This window comes from Rhineura floridana, chromosome 3 (genome assembly GCF_030035675.1).
Source record: "Rhineura floridana isolate rRhiFlo1 chromosome 3, rRhiFlo1.hap2, whole genome shotgun sequence".
Taxonomy (NCBI): Eukaryota; Metazoa; Chordata; class Lepidosauria; order Squamata; family Rhineuridae; genus Rhineura; species Rhineura floridana.
The window spans coordinates 74,336,649-74,355,323 of record NC_084482.1 but is presented as its reverse complement, the minus strand read 5'-3'; the positions used below and the strand labels follow the sequence as shown (position 1 = coordinate 74,355,323).

The following is an 18,675-nucleotide window of genomic DNA, read 5'->3' as shown; positions in this document are numbered from 1 at the left end:
CAGAATGACACAAATCCATTTACATAGATATGGTCACTACACCATGTCTCTTGGAGCAGAATGATATCAAGTAGGCCAGGAAATTGCTAGTACTACTTTTAGATTTCCAGCCAGCAATGTTCCAAGAGAGAAGTTTCAGAGGAGTAGTATTGTTCTTTGATCGTAGTCAGTCCACCTCTTCGGTTATGTCCATACTGCTACCTAAATTCTCAAGGACGCAGCAGTTGGCAGAAGGCTCATAATGGGTGGGAATTCGAGGGGTTAGTCCCGAAGTAATTTTATTGGGCTCTTGTAGGCCATGCTCATGAGGTTCCAGATATTGTAGAGCTATCCAATCAATAGGTTTTGTCTTCATTTTTGTTTAATCATCAAATACAGGTTTTTTTTGAAGTCCCTCACAATTAGTAAAATCTGGGGAAATTGAAGTTCCCAGGTCATCAGGCTTGGAGAGGATGTTATGTCTTGTTGTATTAGAGGGTTGCAAACCACTATCTCAGGGCTTAAAGCCAGTTGCTCCTTTGTATTATAATGCTGTGACTTACGTACTGGGGAGATGGCCCGAGATATCCTACTGTTTGTTGACCAGATAGGGACCTTTGGAGGGCACGGGGGAGTCTGCACAAGGCAAATCCCGGGGGGAGTAATTCCCCCTCTTTCCTTGATGCCAGCGTCAGATTGGTGGGTATCGTTTGGATTAAGCTCATGATCTTGATTGGCCATATTTAGAAGCATTTGTTGTAAGGAAGAAAGTCTCAGCAGTATTTCTTGTTGAGCTTGTCGAGGTAGCGCACTAAAGCTTCCAATAAGCAGTAATTCTTCTGGAGCTAAATTCCCCATTGCAGAGTTATCCTTGCTTTTGAGGGGCTCCCCCACACCAATTAAGCCCTTAACACTCCACGGACCAGGTGTTAATTTTCCTGGACTATGGGTCGGCGTAGGAGAGGAAACGTTGGTTAGCATGACTAATTCCCCGGTCAGTGGCTCCTTTTGTTTCAGAGTAGGGAGGCAGCTCTTCTCCTCCCTTTGAAGTCCCAGGGAGAGAGCGGCTGAGTTATCCATAAAATGCCTTCTAACATTGATGCCATTTCTTTTGAACTCATCTTTGGCTGAGTAAATGGTTGTGGCTATGGTAGCTGATGCAAAAATTGTCACTGCTCGGGCCGTTTTATAATTGTAATAAAGTTAATCAATCTTCCGTATAGAGTCTAAGTTTATAGGAGTCTTAATAGACAATGATGCAAGCTTCAATAGATGTACTTTACGTTCATGCTGCGTCAGCCAACCATTTGGTTTTGGGTAGTTAATGAAAACCAGGATCTCCCCCATTAACTGTAGGCACTATTTTTTATTTGTCAGAGATGGTTTCTGAGACCATTCTTGCTCCACAGTATCCTTTGTAGGAACTTCTTTCTTATTCAAAAGTTGGGATATAGACCAGGGATCTAGTGGACCATCAGGTACATTTTCAGAAGCATGTTGATCGACAACTTCTGGGCGCTGAGCTAGACGTGCCCTCTTTTGTACACTCTTGATGTTGTTATCCGGCCTCACAGGATCAGATGTTTTCCGTCTTTCTTCCTCTAAGTCTAATAGCTTGAATAATTTGTTAAAGTTCATTTTGGCACATTTTTTTTGTTGACTGTAGATTTTATATTTTTGGATTTCCATTTGGAGCTCATAGAGACCTTTGGGTATTTATGTTTAGTATTCTTATTGCTCTTCCCTAAAGTATTTTCCTTTGTCCTATTAATAGAGTTCTTACTATCCTTTACATGTTGCTTATTCAATAAAAGGAGCTCGTTTGTAATTCCAGCATCCTGGTCTGTCCTAGATTTTGACAGCTGGTCCTTGGCTTCTGGGGAGATAGGAGTTGGTTGAACACTCCCCTTTAATCTGTCCAGGATTAAGTTTGTTAAGGTGGTCAATAACGCCACACACTCTGTGAGGAAGTTCTTAATCTGAGCTATATCCCCGGTCCATCTTGTAAATAGACTCCTAATCAGCTCAAGTTGAGAGTTCAATAGGTTTATTGATAATGAGAGTCAGTTTTTTTACAACTGGGAGGCAAAGAGGGGAAGGAAGGAGGGCTTGGCTGTGAGGGAAGAGGATCACGGGTCTCCCTCATCAATCTTTCAGCAGGACAGAACATTTTTGAGTTCTTGGGACTCACTTGTATCACTTCAAGTCTGCTAGCCTGCCGAGAGTTATTTAAAGGTGTAACAGTAGACAGTAATTCTGCGGCCAAGTTACTTTCACTTATTTCCTGTGCTTCCCAGTCCATGGTTCTCATTATACACTGGGGACCCAAGGACCAATCGAGTATCTTCCCACGCAATGACTTATTTAAGGTCTTTGGCTGAGTCCCTTCTTCGTGACTGGGGCTAAAGAAGTCTGTAATTTTGTGCTGATTACGAGTTTTAGCAGAGCACATATCATCTTCAATCGAGGGGACCAGCCCCAATTGCTTATAACCTTTTCTAGTGAGGACCACCGGAACCTGAGTAGAATGGTTACAGGGGAGGTCTAAACAATCATAGAGCATCTGACCTCCCGGGTGGTTTGTGAGCTGCTCGGAGAAGATAGCACAATTAAAGAGGCAGCACTCAAATGATGGTTAAATGTATTAATTAAAATCCAGTAAAATCCAGTGAAAAACGTTAATCATGAGCACAGACTGAGTCAGGGCACAGCTCCAGCATATATCTTGTTTCTTTTACTTAGAGTTCGATGGCCTCAGTATGCCTTATGTTATCAGTCTCAGCGTAACAAACAGATTTACCGGGCAGTCTGAGAATGAGGGCTTTGCCGTGAACTTGTAAAGCAAACACTCCTTAACGAGGCGTCTCTATATTGAGCCTCCAAACTAAATAATCTTCTCAGTTCTTAGTTATTCAAACCTGTTCAGGAAAGTTGCCAGAAATGTTGCCAAGAATGTTATAATAAAGTCAATAGTACTCAACAGAGGGGGAGTTGAGCTAGAAAGCAGCCGATGCCATCATTCTCCTGGATTCAGGTTATGTGGAATCTTTAACATAACACTAGTCTGTTGAAGGAGGTAAAAAAACCCTTCAGGTAAGAGGAGATCCTTTGATGACAAGAGCCCCAAACTCTGTCTGAACACCAGATGTTTTTGGAGGAAAGAGATCTCCTGGCATTCTGAGGATCCTGGGGACCTAGGAGAATGGCTGAGAGGGCTCACAACATGTAATTCATTCCTTCAGAGACAGTATTCACTCCTGGGCTATGGAAAGCCAGGGATGTGTGTCAGAAGGATCCATATAATGAGATCATAAGAGTCAGTGATTGGCTAACTGATCCCGTTGTGATTCATTATTGGGTATGACACACCCTTCTCTGGTTGGTTATACTACAAATGAATGTGGTGGATACAAACGAACATGTCTGATTCTTTCAAGGTGATTGATTGTTGTAGGGTTTGGGATCCAAACTTAAACTGATTGGTTTATTTGGCAAAACATTAAACAGTTAAAGTAAAATTGTGTGTGTGGAAACAACAGACTTTTCCTTTTCCTTGAGTAACTAAAGGAAGCAATAGCTGAGTACATGCAAAGGTGGTGGAGTTTGACTGCTTTGTCATGCTAACTACACAAACTGCGCAGGTACAGAAAAGAGAAAGTAATCCAGAAGAAATCTTGGTTTTAATTACCAACATATAACAGTTTTGAAGGATCAGAGTTAGAAAACATGAAAAATTAGATTCATAGTGTGGACTGAATCATTATGCTTTCTGGCAGCATCACTAACAATGAGCACAAACAACTCTAGAAGGGGCTATTGTTGACAGTTACCTGGTTGCTTTAACGTCTCTGCAATTACTTCATAGACTCAGCCTGCCGAGTTTGTCCAGAGGGCTGGTTGCTGAGCAGTGGACAATGCTACCATTTTCAAGTGCAGAATACACATTGGTCTTTTGCCAAGAAATCGTGTGAGGATCAAGGTGGCCACTTGGTTGTTATCAATGACTTGCAGGAGCAGGTAATCCAAGGCCTTTCTGCATTAAATGAGAGCTGTTTCCCATTTATTAGGCACAGTCCACACATCTTTCATCAAGGTAGTCCTTTTGTGGCAGGGATATTGCAGGTCTGGAGCACTCAAAGTGCATTTTGAACCTGAGGGAATGTGGTATCCCCCACAGATAGTGTTGTGACTACTGTGTAGAATGTGACAAGGTAAGTGTCATGGGCGCCTGATGGATATTGTTTTGATGTCACCACTATTATTCATTAGGGCTTACTTGAGTTCTACCTCTTACTGCATATGAGATGGGCAGAAGGAAAGAGGCGGTAGTGAGACCACTCCTGAAGAGACCCTCCCTGGACCCAGAAAATCTTAATAACTATAGGCCAGTAGCAAATGTTCCATTCCTGGGCAAGGTCCTTGAACGAGTGGTTGCGGGCCAGCTCCAGACACTCTTGGATGAGACCAATTATCTGGATCCATTTCAGTCGGGTTTCAGGCCTGGTTTTGGCACGGAAACAGCCTTGGTCGCCCTGTATGATGACCTCTGTCAGGAGAGAGACATGGGGAGTGTGACTCTGTTGATTCTCCTTGATCTCTCAGCAGCTTTCGATACCATCGACCATGGTATCCTTCTGGGGAGACTGGCTGAGTTGGGAGTGGGAGGTACTGCATTGTGGTGGTTCCACTCCTACTTGGCAGGCCGCTTCCAGAAGGTGGTACTTGGGGAACATTGCTCGGCACCCTGGACTCTCCAGTATGGGGTTCCACAGGGGTCAGTTCTGTCCCCCATGCTGTTCAACATCTACATGAAACCGTTGGGTGCGGTCATCCAGAGCTTCGGCGTGTGTTGCCATCAGTGGCCCACCTACATCTCTATCTGGACAGGGATAACCTGGCTTCAGTTGTCCATGCTCTAGTAACCTCCAAATTAGATTACTGCAATGCACTCTATGCGGGGCTGCCTTTGAAGATGGTTCGGAAACTGCAGCTTGTGCAAAATGCAGTGGCCAGATTGGTAACAGGGACCAGACGGTTCGAACATATAAAACCGATTCTGGCCTGCTTGCATTGGCTGCCTGTATGTTTCTGAGCTCAATTCAAGGTGCTGGTTTTGACCTATAAAGCCTTACATGGCTTGGGACCACAATACCTGATGGAACGCCTCTCCCAATACGAACCCACCCGTACACTATGTTCAAGATCAAAGGCCCTCCTCCGCAGAGCTTGGAAGTAACTTGTTATTTTTAACGAGTTACTTTTAATTCGTTACAATTTTAAATAACGAGTGGGTAATTCCATTACATTTGGCAAGTAACGTAACGAATAGTAATTTCCCTACTTTTCAGCTTCAACTTTAACGTTTCCACATTAGGTTGGACGTTACTTGGGGGCGGGAACAAGGGGAAGTCAGCTCCTGGCTGTGATTGGTTAACACAAGACATGTGCCTCACACTGATTGGACCTCTGCGCAGACTGTCTCTTCCCTCGTGATCTGTGTTAGGAGGCACGAGGGAAGAGGTTGAATAGGCAGGGGGAGCCTGCTAGCGTCTGACTCTGAGAGGAAAAAATGGACGCCAGAGGAAAAAGCCAGGGCAAGGACAACAACGGAGGAGAAGGCTGCAGCAGAATGGCAAAGAGCTGTGGAGGTGAGTGACGATTATTTGTGTGTGTGTGTGTGTGTGTGTGCGCGCGCGTGCGCGCGCCCCGGTGCGTGTGTTTTCGGCTGGAGTCTCTGGTTTTGGAGGGGGGCTCCGGCTCTCTGGCTACCACCCCTTACTCTCTGGACTCTCCGCTTCAATTAAAAAAAAAAATTAAGTTTCTAGGTGGTCTAATTCCCGAGATATACACCAAAACGTAACCCCCCTGCAAAAAATTTTTATAAACAGACCATGCTCTAGCTACAACTCCCATCAGCCCAATCCAGTGGCCATGCTGGCTGGGGCTGATGGGAGTTGTAGTTTAAAGTAACTTTTCAAAGCTCTGGCTGCAACCCGGCCCTTTCATGATTGTGAGTAAAGTGCAGACTTGTGTTTGTGTTGTAAATCTCTCTTCCTCCAACCCTATTTTTAAAGAAATTAGGCAGGGTTTATCACAGTTTTTATTATGTAGGAAACTAATACTCATTTTTTTTAAAAAAATGAATGAAGTTTATTTATTTATTTTTATTATTTTATTTATATCCCACCCTTCCTCCCAGTAGGAGCCCAGGGCAGCAAACAAAAGCACTAAAAACACTTTAAAAATCATAAAAACAGACTTTAAAATATATTAAAACAAAACATCTTTAAAAACATTTTTAAAAGCTTTAAAAACATTTTTTTTAAGAAAAAGTTTAAAAACATATTAAAAAGCAATTTCAACACAGATGCAGACTGGGATAAGCTCTCAACTTAAAGGACTTGTTAAAAGAACAAGTTCCTTATCACTTGAGGCTGCAGTTTTCCCTGGTTGAGTAAGCCCCATTGAATACATTGGGACTTGCTTCTGAGTAAACAAACATAGGATTGCACTATAAATATCTTTACAGGTTATATAAATAAACATATTTGATAGTCATGCTTATATAAATATTTTCATGGAATCATAGAATAGTAGAGTTGGAAGGGGCCTATAAGGCCATCAAGTCCAACCCCCTGCTCAATGCAGGAATCCAAATCAAAGCATTCCCGACAGATGGCTGTCCAGCTGCCTCTTGAATGCCTCCAGTGTCGGAGATCCCACTACCTCTCTAGTAATTAGTTCCATTGTTGTATGGCTCTAACAGTTAGGAAGCTTTTCCTGATGTCCAGTCGAAATCTGGCTTCTTGCAACTTGAGCCCATTATTCTGTGTCCTGCACTCTGGGATCATCGAGATCCCGGCCCTCCTCTGTGTGGCAACCTTTCAAGTACTTGAAGAGTGCTATCATATCTCCCCTCAGTCTTCTCTTCTCCAGGTTAAATATGCCCAGTTCCTTCAGTCTCTCCTCATAGGGCGTTGTTTCCAGTCCCCTGATCATCCTTGTTGCCCTCTTTTGAACCTGTTCCAGTTTGTCTGCATCCTTCTTGAAGTGCAGAGACCAGAACTGGACACAGCACTCAAGATGAGGCCTAACCAGTGCTGAATAGAGGGGAACTAATACTTCACATGATTTGGAAACTATACTTCTGTTCATGCAGCCTAATATAGCATTTGCCTTTTTTGCAGCCACATCACACTGTTGGCTCATATTCAGCTTGTGATCAACAACAATTCCAAGATCCTTCTTGCATGTCGTACTGCTGAGCCAAGTATCCCCCATCTTATAACTGTGCATTTGGTTTCTTTTTCCGAAGTGTAGAACTTTTACTTCCACCCAGTTTTGTCATGCTGTGTCCCTATAAGTATCCAATTGCATACTATGGTTGTACAATACTTCCTTTACATTTTAAGTATGCCTTGGGGTAGTCATGGTTCTCCATTGTTTTCATCCTGAGGGGCAGATAGGCTGAGAAATGGTGAGTAGCCCATGGTCTCCCACTACACTTTATAGCTTATTTTCATTTTGAAAAATTAATTAAAACAATTTACATGCAGGCAAAATTTATTAAGCGGATTCACACAATATGTGTAAAGCACATCCAACTCGCATTTAAAGCACATGACTTCCCCTAAAGAATTCTGGGAAGTGTCATTTCCCCCTCACAGTTATAGTTCTCACCACTCTTAACAAACTGCAGTTCCCATGATTCTGTGGTGGGATTCATGTGCTTCAAATGGGTGTTGAATGTGCTTTAAAGGAATGGTGTGGATCTGCCCTAGGTATGATGTTCATTCAAGAGTGAATTGAAAAGAACAATTTTAAAAGATACTTCTTACTCTTACTCATTTTTCAGACCTCTTTCTGAAGTAAAGGGTCAAATCTGTAAAAACATTTGGAGCAGCCACATTCAAAGATAAGGGCAGGGTATTCCAGGCAGGGGGTTGCCAACCCTGCTTGGATATGGATGTCTTTGCAGAAGAACCCTAGTCAAGGTTTACCAACAGCACAGTCCAAACTATATCTACTTAGAAGTCAGTCCTGTTAAGTTCTATGGGGCTTAATCCCTTAGTAAGTGTGTTTAGAATTGCAGCCTTCAGGAGCCTCCATCTTTACTCCCCAAAGCTCCCATCTAACATCTCCACAACACTAGGCTCCTTTGTCTCTGCTGTGGCCTTCTGGTGACTGCCCTAGCCTGAAGGCACTTAAACCTTCTTGCTGAAAGCAAGTAGGCTAGATTAAATGTTCCCTACCCAGGCTCATATATATAAAAGATAAACGGCATTTTGTCAAAAGTATTTTTGTCTACATTTTATACCTCATCCTTGGTTTTCCAAGCTTGGCATGGAATGCTTCTCATACAGAATTAATTTGAAATGCTGCATATTTATTATCATAATCATCATATTCAAAATAAAAAATATATGTACCACCTTCAAGTTGATTCCAACTTATGGTGACCCTGTGAATAGGGTTTTCATGAGGCTGAGAGGCAGTGACTGGCCCAAGGTCACTCAGTGAGCTTCATGGCTATGTGGGGATTTGAACCCTAGTCTCATTTTGTTCTCACAACAACCCTGTGAGATAGTAGGTTAGACTGGCCCAGGCAGGGTTATTTAGTGAGCAAAAATGATGCAAATAGGATCTCTTTTAATTGTGCTATCGACCTGCTTACTTCCACTCTGACTGGGGCATCTTGCAGCATGGGGAAGAGATGGGGGCACATCACAGCTGAAGTTCACCCACATAGGAGCATTATCTCTTGTTTATTACAGAGACGCCTGTTGCAGGTTTTGCTGCTGAGAGCAGCAGTCAGTTAGTGCGGCCACTTGAGTCACAGCTTGTTGATCCTGAGGAGGCAAAACTAGAAAGTGAGGTTCAGAAAGGAGGCCCTGTGCACGAGGAGGAGGAGGGCATGAAGCAGTGCCAGTTGCCCACAGCCACATCTGCAGAACAGCAAGTACCATGGTTTGGCTTTGAGAAAGCTTGTACATTTGTGAGCCAGAGTGGGAAAAATGTTGTTGTACGATACAATTACTGCCTTCCAAGGATCAAAAATCTGAGATCAGCTGTTTCCTCCTCATCCAATGTGAAGAAACATTTTGAGGTAAGCCTTTGTCATGCTGGTCCTCAAAGAGTGTCCATTGTCTATTTATGTTTAAATTGTGAAGTTCCTCTTCCATTTTTTCTTGGATTCATGCTTTGTTCTTCTTCCTCAGAGGGCACACCCTGAGAAGCTGAGAGCAATTGAAGAAGCAATAAAGGCAAGGAGACGTGGCCTTCCTGAACCAATGAATGACACCCCTCCTCCCAAAATGCTGAAGCAGCAGCAGACAACCCTTGAGAGGTGGGGATCTGGCAGGGATCTGCTTCTTCTGGCAGCCTGCGTACACCCTCGCTTCAAACTAGATCGGCTGGAATCGTGTCAGGCCACCACCCATACCAACAAGTAAGAACATTAGGGAAGCCCTTTGGGTGGATTACTCCAAGGGAAATGTTGTCTCAAGGGAGGCATCAGAGGGCTTAAGGTGGTAGGCAGGGGCTGGCCCTTTTCTTCCTGGGGCTCCTCATCACAACCTTGGGTTGCTGCAGGTAATCCTTAAGGGTCTGCTGTGCTGCCCCGTGAGTGTGGTGACTTGGTCACCTTCCTACCTTCCATGTCATCATCCACAGGCTCAGGCTGGACCCTGAACCAGGGGACATGACAAGCATCAGGAAATGAAGAGCAGATGATGGTTTCCTAACATATATGTGTTAACATATCCTCTCTCTTTCTTAGATACACAATGGAAGCCTTGTTGAAAGCTGAAATAAAGATGGGTGTACTTAATGAGGACAGTGATCAGTCTTCAGATAAAGACCAGGAAGGAGATGACTTAGAAGATGACTTCTTTAACTTTCTGCCCCAGGGCAAGAAGTCAGCAGTGGACACTGCTGAGGAGGAACTGGTGAGGTACCTGAGGTCTCCCAGCAGGGAAGTGTCATCACTCCATGGCTTTCCACGTGTGCTGCAGTGTTTTTTGCAGCACAACACAGGCATGCCTTCAAGCGCCGCAGTAGAACGCCTGTTCAGTACTGGTGGCAACATAATGACTGTAAAAAGACATTCCTTGTCTGACATGCTCTTTGAGCATCTTGTTCTTTTGAGACATAACAGAAACATATTATAAAAGCATTTCAAGTGTAAAATTTGATTTGGGGTATCTTCATTGCTTGGGGGGATGTGAAATTCTGTTATGCCATTATGTTAATCTTATGGATAAATTTTTTTATTCTACTACCCCCTGTGTGTGTGTGTGTTTATTTTTAATATTGTTTTAGGCTTCTTAGATGTGCAGCAGCCAAGGCCAGCACCTTGTAGGAGTTTTTTTTAAAAAGTAACTGAAATGTAATTGTAGTGATTACTTTCGAGAAAAAGTAAAGTAATCAGTTACTTTCAGAGCAATTGTAATTGTAACGGTAATTACTACTTTTTTGGGCCAAGTAATTGTAACTGTAATTTATTACTTTTTAAAAGTAATCTTCCAAGCTCTGCTCCTCCGGGTGCCTACTCCGAGGGAAGCTTGGAAGATGGCAACAAGGGAGAGGGCCTTCTCAGTGGTGACCCCCAAACTATAGAATGATCTTAACGATGAGGTGCGCCTGGCGCCAACACTGTTATCTTTTTGGCGCCAGGTCAAGACTTTCCTCTTCTCCCAGGCATTTTAGCATGTGTTTTAAATTGTTTTAAATTTTTAAATTGTGTTTTAAATTGTTTTTAAAAGATGTGTTTTTAAATTTGTATATTTGTTTTAATGTTTTTAGTTATGACAGTGTATGTTCTCTTTAGTACATTTCATCTGAAATAATTTAATATGGTTTGTGTTTCAGAGTTTTCTCAGATCAAATACAAAACAAAATAACTACTGGATTGGCCTCAGTGACATGCTCAGTGAAGGCACATTTGTCTGGGTGGATAGCAGCCCTGTGTCTTTTACGTAAGTCTGGTATCAATTTTATTCCAGCTTTGAACTCAAACCTTTCTCTCCTACTGGCAGACTGCTCTTGGAAGGTGGACACTTGGTCCACCACCACCTCCACTAGCTGGACACATAAACATCCCACTATTTGGTCATGAGAGAGGGTTCACGAAGGTCTAGATCCTGGCCCTGACTCCCAGCTAGGAAACCTACACGTGTCCCTGAATAAGTGAATAATTTCCTAGCAGGGAGTCTAGGACCTTAGCTACAAGGGTTTCACTGTTCACATCTTTCCAATTAAAAACCAACAGAAAACAAACGGGGGCCAGTAAGATGCTAGCATAAAGTCCAATCTAAAACAACATGACATATTTCTTCTCTTCATCAGTCCCAGGGGGCTTTGTCATTCACTGCTGGGCATAAGGGAGGGTTCATGGAGGTCTAGAGCTGGAACAAAAGGTTGATCACTAGGACTGATTGATTCTGCCATTTGTTTATTTGTTACATTTCCACCTGCAGCTCTTGGAATCCACGGGAACCCAACAATGCTGGCCAAGGAGAGGACTGTGTCATCATGACACCTTCAGGCAGGTGGCAAGATCGTGAGTGTGGAAGTGACATAGATGGCTACATCTGTGAAAAGACATGGAGCTGCTAGCTGTGTGCCCAGCAGAAGGAGAACTCAACATACACCAATCTTGGTCTTTATGACTCTCTCACTCTGGTTGAGTTTTTGAACTGTGCAAACTTTGTCACCTTCTGGGTGGTGGGTGTGTGGCCACCAGTGCCACTTCTTCGAAACTGAGGTGATAAAATCCAGCCAATAATACGTCAGTGAGTCAGCAAAAAGCTAGGCTTCCAGATTTTTACCTCTCCTCCATAACTCACTAGACCTTACTCTCTTTTCTTCCCAGAACAACAAGCCAGAGTTCTTGGCTTCAGTCCCAGCCTCTCATTCTACATTAACATGTTTGATTAACCTCTTTCTGATATTCTCACATTTACAACTTAGTGAATAATTCACTGTAAAGCTCACTAACTTAGTAAGTTCCTTTGTTCACAGCATATGAAATGGAGGATACCTGTCTGAGGCACAGTGTGCTATGCGAAAGGGCCTTCTTGGGAGCGGTGCCTGATTGTGGAATGCCGTCTCTAGGGAGGTTCATGTGATGCCTACATTGCTGTCATCTTGCTGCCAGGAATGTTTTATTATTATTTTCTTAGGCTTTAAAATCTGGACCGGTTTTCTCTCCATGAGGTTCTTATGCTGCTCTTTGTAGATTTCAGATCCTACTGTTTTTTAGTCTAGAGTAAGGTTTTAAACTCTTATTGTGCCTTTTTATTTTTGTAATGTGAAGCTGCTGCCCTGGAATTTGTTTTGAAGGGTGGGATTTAATTCTCCTTTAATTTGTATACTTTAAGAAAATGAGTCAGAAATCTAGCCTTACATATCTGTCACCAAATTTCAGAAATCAACTGCAGATCCCTTCAAAATTCAAGAGTTTTCTTACTCCACAATGAGAAATATGACCATTATATTATGTGATGGGTTTTCCTAGATGGCGATGTGAGAATGAGGGTTAACCAGTTCAACCTTTAGGCAAGCATTTTGCCCCATCTCTTTCCGTTGTATTAAATTAGGACTTGTCATGCCAGGGGAATTATCAAGCTTCAAAAATTGTTTGATGTGTTCAAAGGTTATTCTGCTGTTTTCTTATGAGATTAAGATTTATGGGAACTGAACAGTATGTGGAATCCCTTGGTAGTATTGTGTGAAACTCTAAGAATCTCATCGTCTCCTGTTTCGGCTTATGCTATTGGCTAAGAGTGCATTTTCAACATCACATTCTACCATATTGAAATGTTTTGGCTTGCAATGACCCTGTTCTGGCTTGCTGCCATACTAGCCCTTAATTTCTATTTTCTTTTTGCAATAAAAGGCAAGGGGTGGACAGGCAAAGTGCTATCAAGGCGTTTCAAGGTTCCTGCATATTTAACAAAACACTTTCTATTTGCACATTTGTCCATTTTTGTTGCCCCCTGTTGGTCCCAACCTCTACATTAATGATGAATAACTTGTTAAGTGCCCCTTGAAAAGTCTCTCTCTTCATTGCCCCAATGTCAGTTTCCGTTTCTGCATGAGGGCATTGCTGGTTTCTCTCTTGTTTTTTCTTTTCTTTTATTAAAATAGTGAAAAAGTTCTATATTAAAGTGTTTTTATGTTTTTATGAATTTAACCCGCTCTAGGATGCCTTTTTTGGTAACAAAGGGCGCTTCCAGACTGACATTATTTTTGGGTGGGATTCAATCACATTCTAGCAAGTTCAGGTTGCAGAATTAAAGCTGATTTGGAGCTTTGCGCAACAAACCTGCTTTCCCCAAAGATCAGACTTTTTGAGATAAGGGGGAAATGCAGTGGAAAGTGTGGAATAAAGCTACTTTGATGCAACGTCATCTAACCTCCCCTCAAACAAATCAGACTGAATGCTCATTAAATAGCCGACATAGCCTGATTTCCCTGTAAACAAGTCAGGATGAACGCTCAATATACAGATTGTCTGGAAGTGCCCTCAGAGTGTGAATATATGTAATACACTCACGAGTGCCAATCCAAAGTGAGATTCTGGGAATCAGGCTCCTGTGGTCTTAGATGCATGTTACTAGAGATCAATCTGGTGTCCAGGATTTGGGATGCAAGAAAGATCCAAGCAGAAAATTAGTCCTGGTAAGAATTAAAGAAAATGTTTAAAAATAAGATAGTGAAGTCTGAACCTCACCCAGCCAACAATATAATCTGAGCTATACAAAAAGTATATGGAAAATTCAGCACAGAAAAATGTAGCCCGTTGTAAAATTAATACAGGCAGCAAGAAGGGAATCCAAAAGCAACGTTTTCTTCTCTGTATGTGTTCCAGAGAAGAGAAATTATGGCACACAAAAACCCTTAGAAAAACCTGCTTGTGCAGAAACCTTTTCCTGATTGCTGATTGGCTGCTTTTTAATTCACACTTTGCTGACAACTAAACTTGGTTCTGTATTGGTAATTGACAGGTCCTGGGACAAACACCTACAGAAACAGTTTTCCATTGTTTTAAGGGTTGACGTGATCCCAAGCTTTAACGGGGCACAGAGAGTCTCACGAAGGGCACCCAGCACCACTAGCTGCCTATTTCCATCATGAGCCAGAGTCTCTTGACCAGTGTTTTCTTCCATTCCATTCTACAGCTTCTGGGGGGGATAGATCTCCTTCACCATGACCATGTACGTGGATCTGTTCCCCAAATCATTAACACACATGACACAGGAAGTGGCAAAGCTCTGCACAGCAAGGAGCACAAAGCCCAACGTGGGCATTCTGTTTGGATGTAGTGGGCTGTAGTCTTTGGGCAATCAGGTAGGACTGTTATCCTAAATCACGGATTTTAAAATCTAAAAGAGACCCGATTTGTGCTGCTCCGCAATATGCCCACAGCATATGATTGTCTCCATATCTGCTTCACCTGACTGTACTCTCATCTGAGAGCCAAACTGGAACTCCTGACAGCTTTTCCAAAAGCAGCTACAAGGCTTTCCCAGTTGGGTCAATGTTAGGAAGGAAGAGAAGGTTTGTTAACCCTTTGCCTCTCTGCTGATTGGCCATTGGAAATCACCACAGCTACTGTTAGCTGCAGCTATTTAAACACTCAAGCACAATACAGCTGTCTGTAGGTTTTCCCTGCTGTGGCTCATAGATTTGGGATTGGGTGGTGATGGTAATTTGCATCACAGAACTGGGGCAGGGGTAGAAGGTTAACCCCACCCTCTGCATCTTATTCTTGCCCCACATCTTGTCTAGCTTGGTTCTCATATGCATCCAGAAAATTTTGATGTTTGTCAAAAAGGGAAGTGAGAAACCTTGTGGAAGGACTGTAAAGTCTCCAGGTTTAGCCTTTGCTACTGGAAATTAGCAAACAAAATTTATAAGGAGACCTAGATCAGTGGTTCTTAAGCTGTGTCTTAAGCTGCACTGGCAGCTACTAAAAAAGCTGGACAGATAACAATGTGCAGTTAGGGAAGTCGCAAACAAGCCACTGCAAGAGTGTTGCGCCCCTTTGCAGATCATTTGCTTATTATTGAACTTCCTAGGCAAGAATCTCTGGTGTGTAAAATGCTTCATTAAAACTGTAGTCAAACACATATTCCCAGCAAGCAAACCCCACACAATTCTGAGTGTTAATGACACAATGACATTGCTTACTGTTGGCAAAGTGTAAAGCAGAGACAGGGCAGATGGGCAGTATGTTACACAGCTGATCTACACAGAAGGACTTAACAGTAGCCTTAAACGAAAGAGAAATCCCCACACTCCTCCACTAGTCCCCATTCACTAAACCTCTCACACAGCCGCATGCTTAACAAAACTCTTTCCTTCCAATGCATCTCCTTTTGTGTGTGTGTGACTGCAGCAGGCTGGCATACTTCAGCTGCCTTTGCCAAAGTCCGGTCTTTAATTTCTAGCAATCTGCCTTCATTTTCCAATCATGGAACCTTAGAACACAGAGGGATGGCAAATCTGTCAATTCTGATTTCTCTCCGTTTCTCATTTTTCAGATTTTGAGTTCGGTGCTCCACATGTCCACATCAGCTTGTGATTTTTGTTTTCAAAAGGCCTCATGAAAATTCACCCACATTTGAATGTGAACTTCTAATATACACGTGTTTGTATGCAATTTTGCCTAATATACATATTTTTGCAAAACATTTCCCCTAAAATAATGGACTTTTGTATGTTATTTTTACTTATACATGCACATTACCCCAGCATATGCATTTTTGTACACTGGAAGAACTATTTTGCAAAATTCAGACATGGGTGGATTTCAAAGGGTGGCTTTGCTTCCATTCTCATATTGTTTTGGAATGTGTGAGTTTGGTAATTTGCCTTAAAATGAGAACTGACTTTAATTTAACCTGTGACCCCTTAATTAATGAGTCCACAAAGTTATATGTCTGACTTTAAATTCACACACAAAAGTTTGAAAGGATTCTGCCTCATTTTGTTTTATTGTATGTGAAAACCCTCTTTCTCAAAAGTGTTTTCTTCTTCTTGTTGGTCTGCAATGTCCCTCACACTTTATTACCACAGCATTATATTTAGACAACTACAAGAGGGGTAACCATATAAATCTGTTGTTGACGAGTTGAGTGGTACTCTAAGCTAACAAATTTATTATGGTGTAGGTTTTGCAGGCTACAGTCCACCGCATCAGATGCATGAAGTGCTATTCTCAGTTGCAGCTATATATACACATGGTTGGGGGTGCGGGGAGGGGACAATGTGTGCATGTGGCACAAAATCATGAGTATATATGCACATAACTAAATCATATTTAGAGTTTTCCTAGTGAAAGTTATTTTAAAAAGCAACAGCTTCAGACTCTGCAAAACCCAATACAAGGCCAACCTTTATGTGCCTTTTCTACAGCTACAATGGCTCCCACTGTCTCACAAACAGGCCTGACCTGTCTTGGATAGCTTCAGCTTCTTCAACAGTTCAGTCATCGTTACATAGCTAAGGGAGGGCCATCCCTTGCCACTTTGCTGCAGTGTTGATTTCCCAGTAAGAACAGCACTTTCCAGTGACTTTTATCTAGTGAACTGTGAGGCATTAGCGGGGATGAGGATGAGTGGGTGTCTGACTCTTCTGTGGCTTGTTAGATAGAAGGGAAGCGGACACTCATAGAAAAAAAAAGACAAGCATCTGGTTGCTGGGCACTATCTGTTCTGAGAGGCATTAGAGAAGTAGATTCAAATGCACCATGGATGACAGCTATCGGAATAAAGGGTACCAGAATGACCTTGCTTGCGAGAAACTGTCCCATACCTGGGAAGAGTTCTCAAAACATGGAGGAGCAGGTAAACATGACACGGGGTGGTGGTGGAGAGAAACAAGTCTGCCCGAGTTCTGTATAGCACAGGAGAGAAGTCAGTTTTCCTGGGTATGTGGTGCCCTACTTTGTGTTGGCTTCTTTCCCCCTAATTTCAGTCCTGTCTCTTCCTCATTGCTCCTCTGCTGATGTGCCCCAGAGAGCTGAGTCTACATTTCCAAAGCATGGGCCTCAGCCGCCTTATGGCTTTGAAAATGTTTACATGGGTCCCCCCGACCGTTTCCAGCAATTGTCGAGCAGAATGATGGAAGGGATGCAGCAGCTTTGTTGCTTTTAGACCCTGCTCCACCCAGAGGAGGAGCCCAGGCCAAGGCTGCCTGGAGGGGTAGATCTTGCTCCCCTGGCCCTGCCAGCACAACAGCCGCCTCTACAAAATTAAAGCGGGAGGGAGATGTGTCTAGTAACATCTCTCAAGAAAAATGGATCTGGGTTTGGAAGAATGCCTCTAAATTTATTCCTTGCATTAAATCTTTAGGAAATCATGACTCATTGGTATCTGACTCCAGCAAGGCTGAACAGAATACACCCATCAATTAGCGATTAATGTTGGACAATGTAAAATTCCAAATGTGAATCTCTTCCACAGAGCCGGCGCCAGGCATGCTGGGGCCCTTGGGCTCCAGCCTGCCCTGGGCTCTGGCACTCACATGCACGTATGCCCAACCTACCTACCTACCTACCAAGCGGGCGGATGGGGTGGGACGGCAAGCGAGTAAGCGAGCAGGCGGGGGGGTGAGCGAGCAGGCGGGGTGAGCAAGCAGGGGAACAGGGGGCAGGCAGGCAGGGGAGCAGGCAGGGGCAGGCGAGCGGGTGGGGGACAGGTGAGCAGGAAGGTAGGGGGTGAACAGGGCAGCAGGACAGCGAGTGAGGGAGCAGGCAGGAGGACAGGTGGGGGTGGGGGGACAGGAGGGCAAGAGATCGGGTGAGTGGGTAGGTGGGACAGGAGGGCGAGCAATCGGGTAAGTGGGGGTGAGCAGGGGGCGGGAGAGTGAGCGGGCATGGGTGGGCTGGTGAGCAAGCAGGTGGGCGGGCAGCTCCCTCCCTGCAATCCACAGCAGGTGAGCTCTATTCCCCCACGGCCCCTGTGTGCCATGGAACCATTTTGTCTTATTTCTGCCACATGTCTCTACAATTTTCTCAAAATTCCAAATGTGTCCGCTGGCTCAATGCAACAGAGCTGTGTCAGTTCCTACTTATTTTTTGTACAGTCCTAGAATTGCATGGCTCTGATCCCTGAGGAATGCCTATAAGTTAGGGATGAGAGACCTGTGGTCCTCCAAATGTTGTTGAACTCCAGCCAGCCAGCATGATTCCAGCCAGCATGGCCAGTGGTTGATTAGAGTTTTTTAGAGCGGCAGAGTGCAGAAATAACTGGTCTTATTAAGACTGGTCACTGAAAGAATAAATAAACTTAATGCTTGTTCCTACCTGTGACTTCCACTCAGGGAGCCGTTACTAATTAACTAAGAATAAAGATAGGAAGAGAAGGGAGGAGCAAGCCTGCAAAAACAACAAACACTTTAGAGGAGGAATCAGCACAGGGAAGAGCAGATTACCTTTCTGTCTAGTGCTCCCCATTGGTTCAGGTCACTTGTAACTAGGGTTGCCAGGTTCTTGGCGTGAGACTGATCCTGTATCTTTAGGAGAAGAGAAAGTCAGCCAAGTGCAGGTGTTCTTGCAATGCTGTAATGAGAAAAACCACAAGGGGAATTCTTTCTTCCCCCTACGCTACTTTTAAAGATACAGAAGACCTCTTGGTTGCCAAGCCCAGCCTCCAAGAGGTCTTCTGTATCTTTAAAAGTTGTGCAGGG

At 43.5% G+C, this 18,675-nt stretch overlaps 1 protein-coding gene across 2 annotated transcripts in view; it reads left to right on the top strand.

Moving 5' to 3' along the window:
• LOC133380068 (low affinity immunoglobulin epsilon Fc receptor-like) overlaps positions 1-13,174 on the top strand; it is a 33,295-nt gene extending 20,121 nt beyond the window's left edge. The window contains exons 1-6 of one of the 2 annotated variants that reach the window (XM_061616597.1): positions 4,008-5,627; positions 8,754-9,085; positions 9,198-9,427; positions 9,758-9,926; positions 10,849-10,955; positions 11,457-13,174. In XM_061616597.1, the coding sequence (XP_061472581.1) occupies positions 5,549-5,627; positions 8,754-9,085; positions 9,198-9,427; positions 9,758-9,926; positions 10,849-10,955; positions 11,457-11,595 (1,056 nt within the window). In that variant the 5' untranslated portion in view covers positions 4,008-5,548 and the 3' untranslated portion in view covers positions 11,596-13,174. The other variant, XM_061616598.1, reaches the window with a different exon arrangement.
• Positions 13,175-18,675: the final 5,501 nt, after the last annotated feature.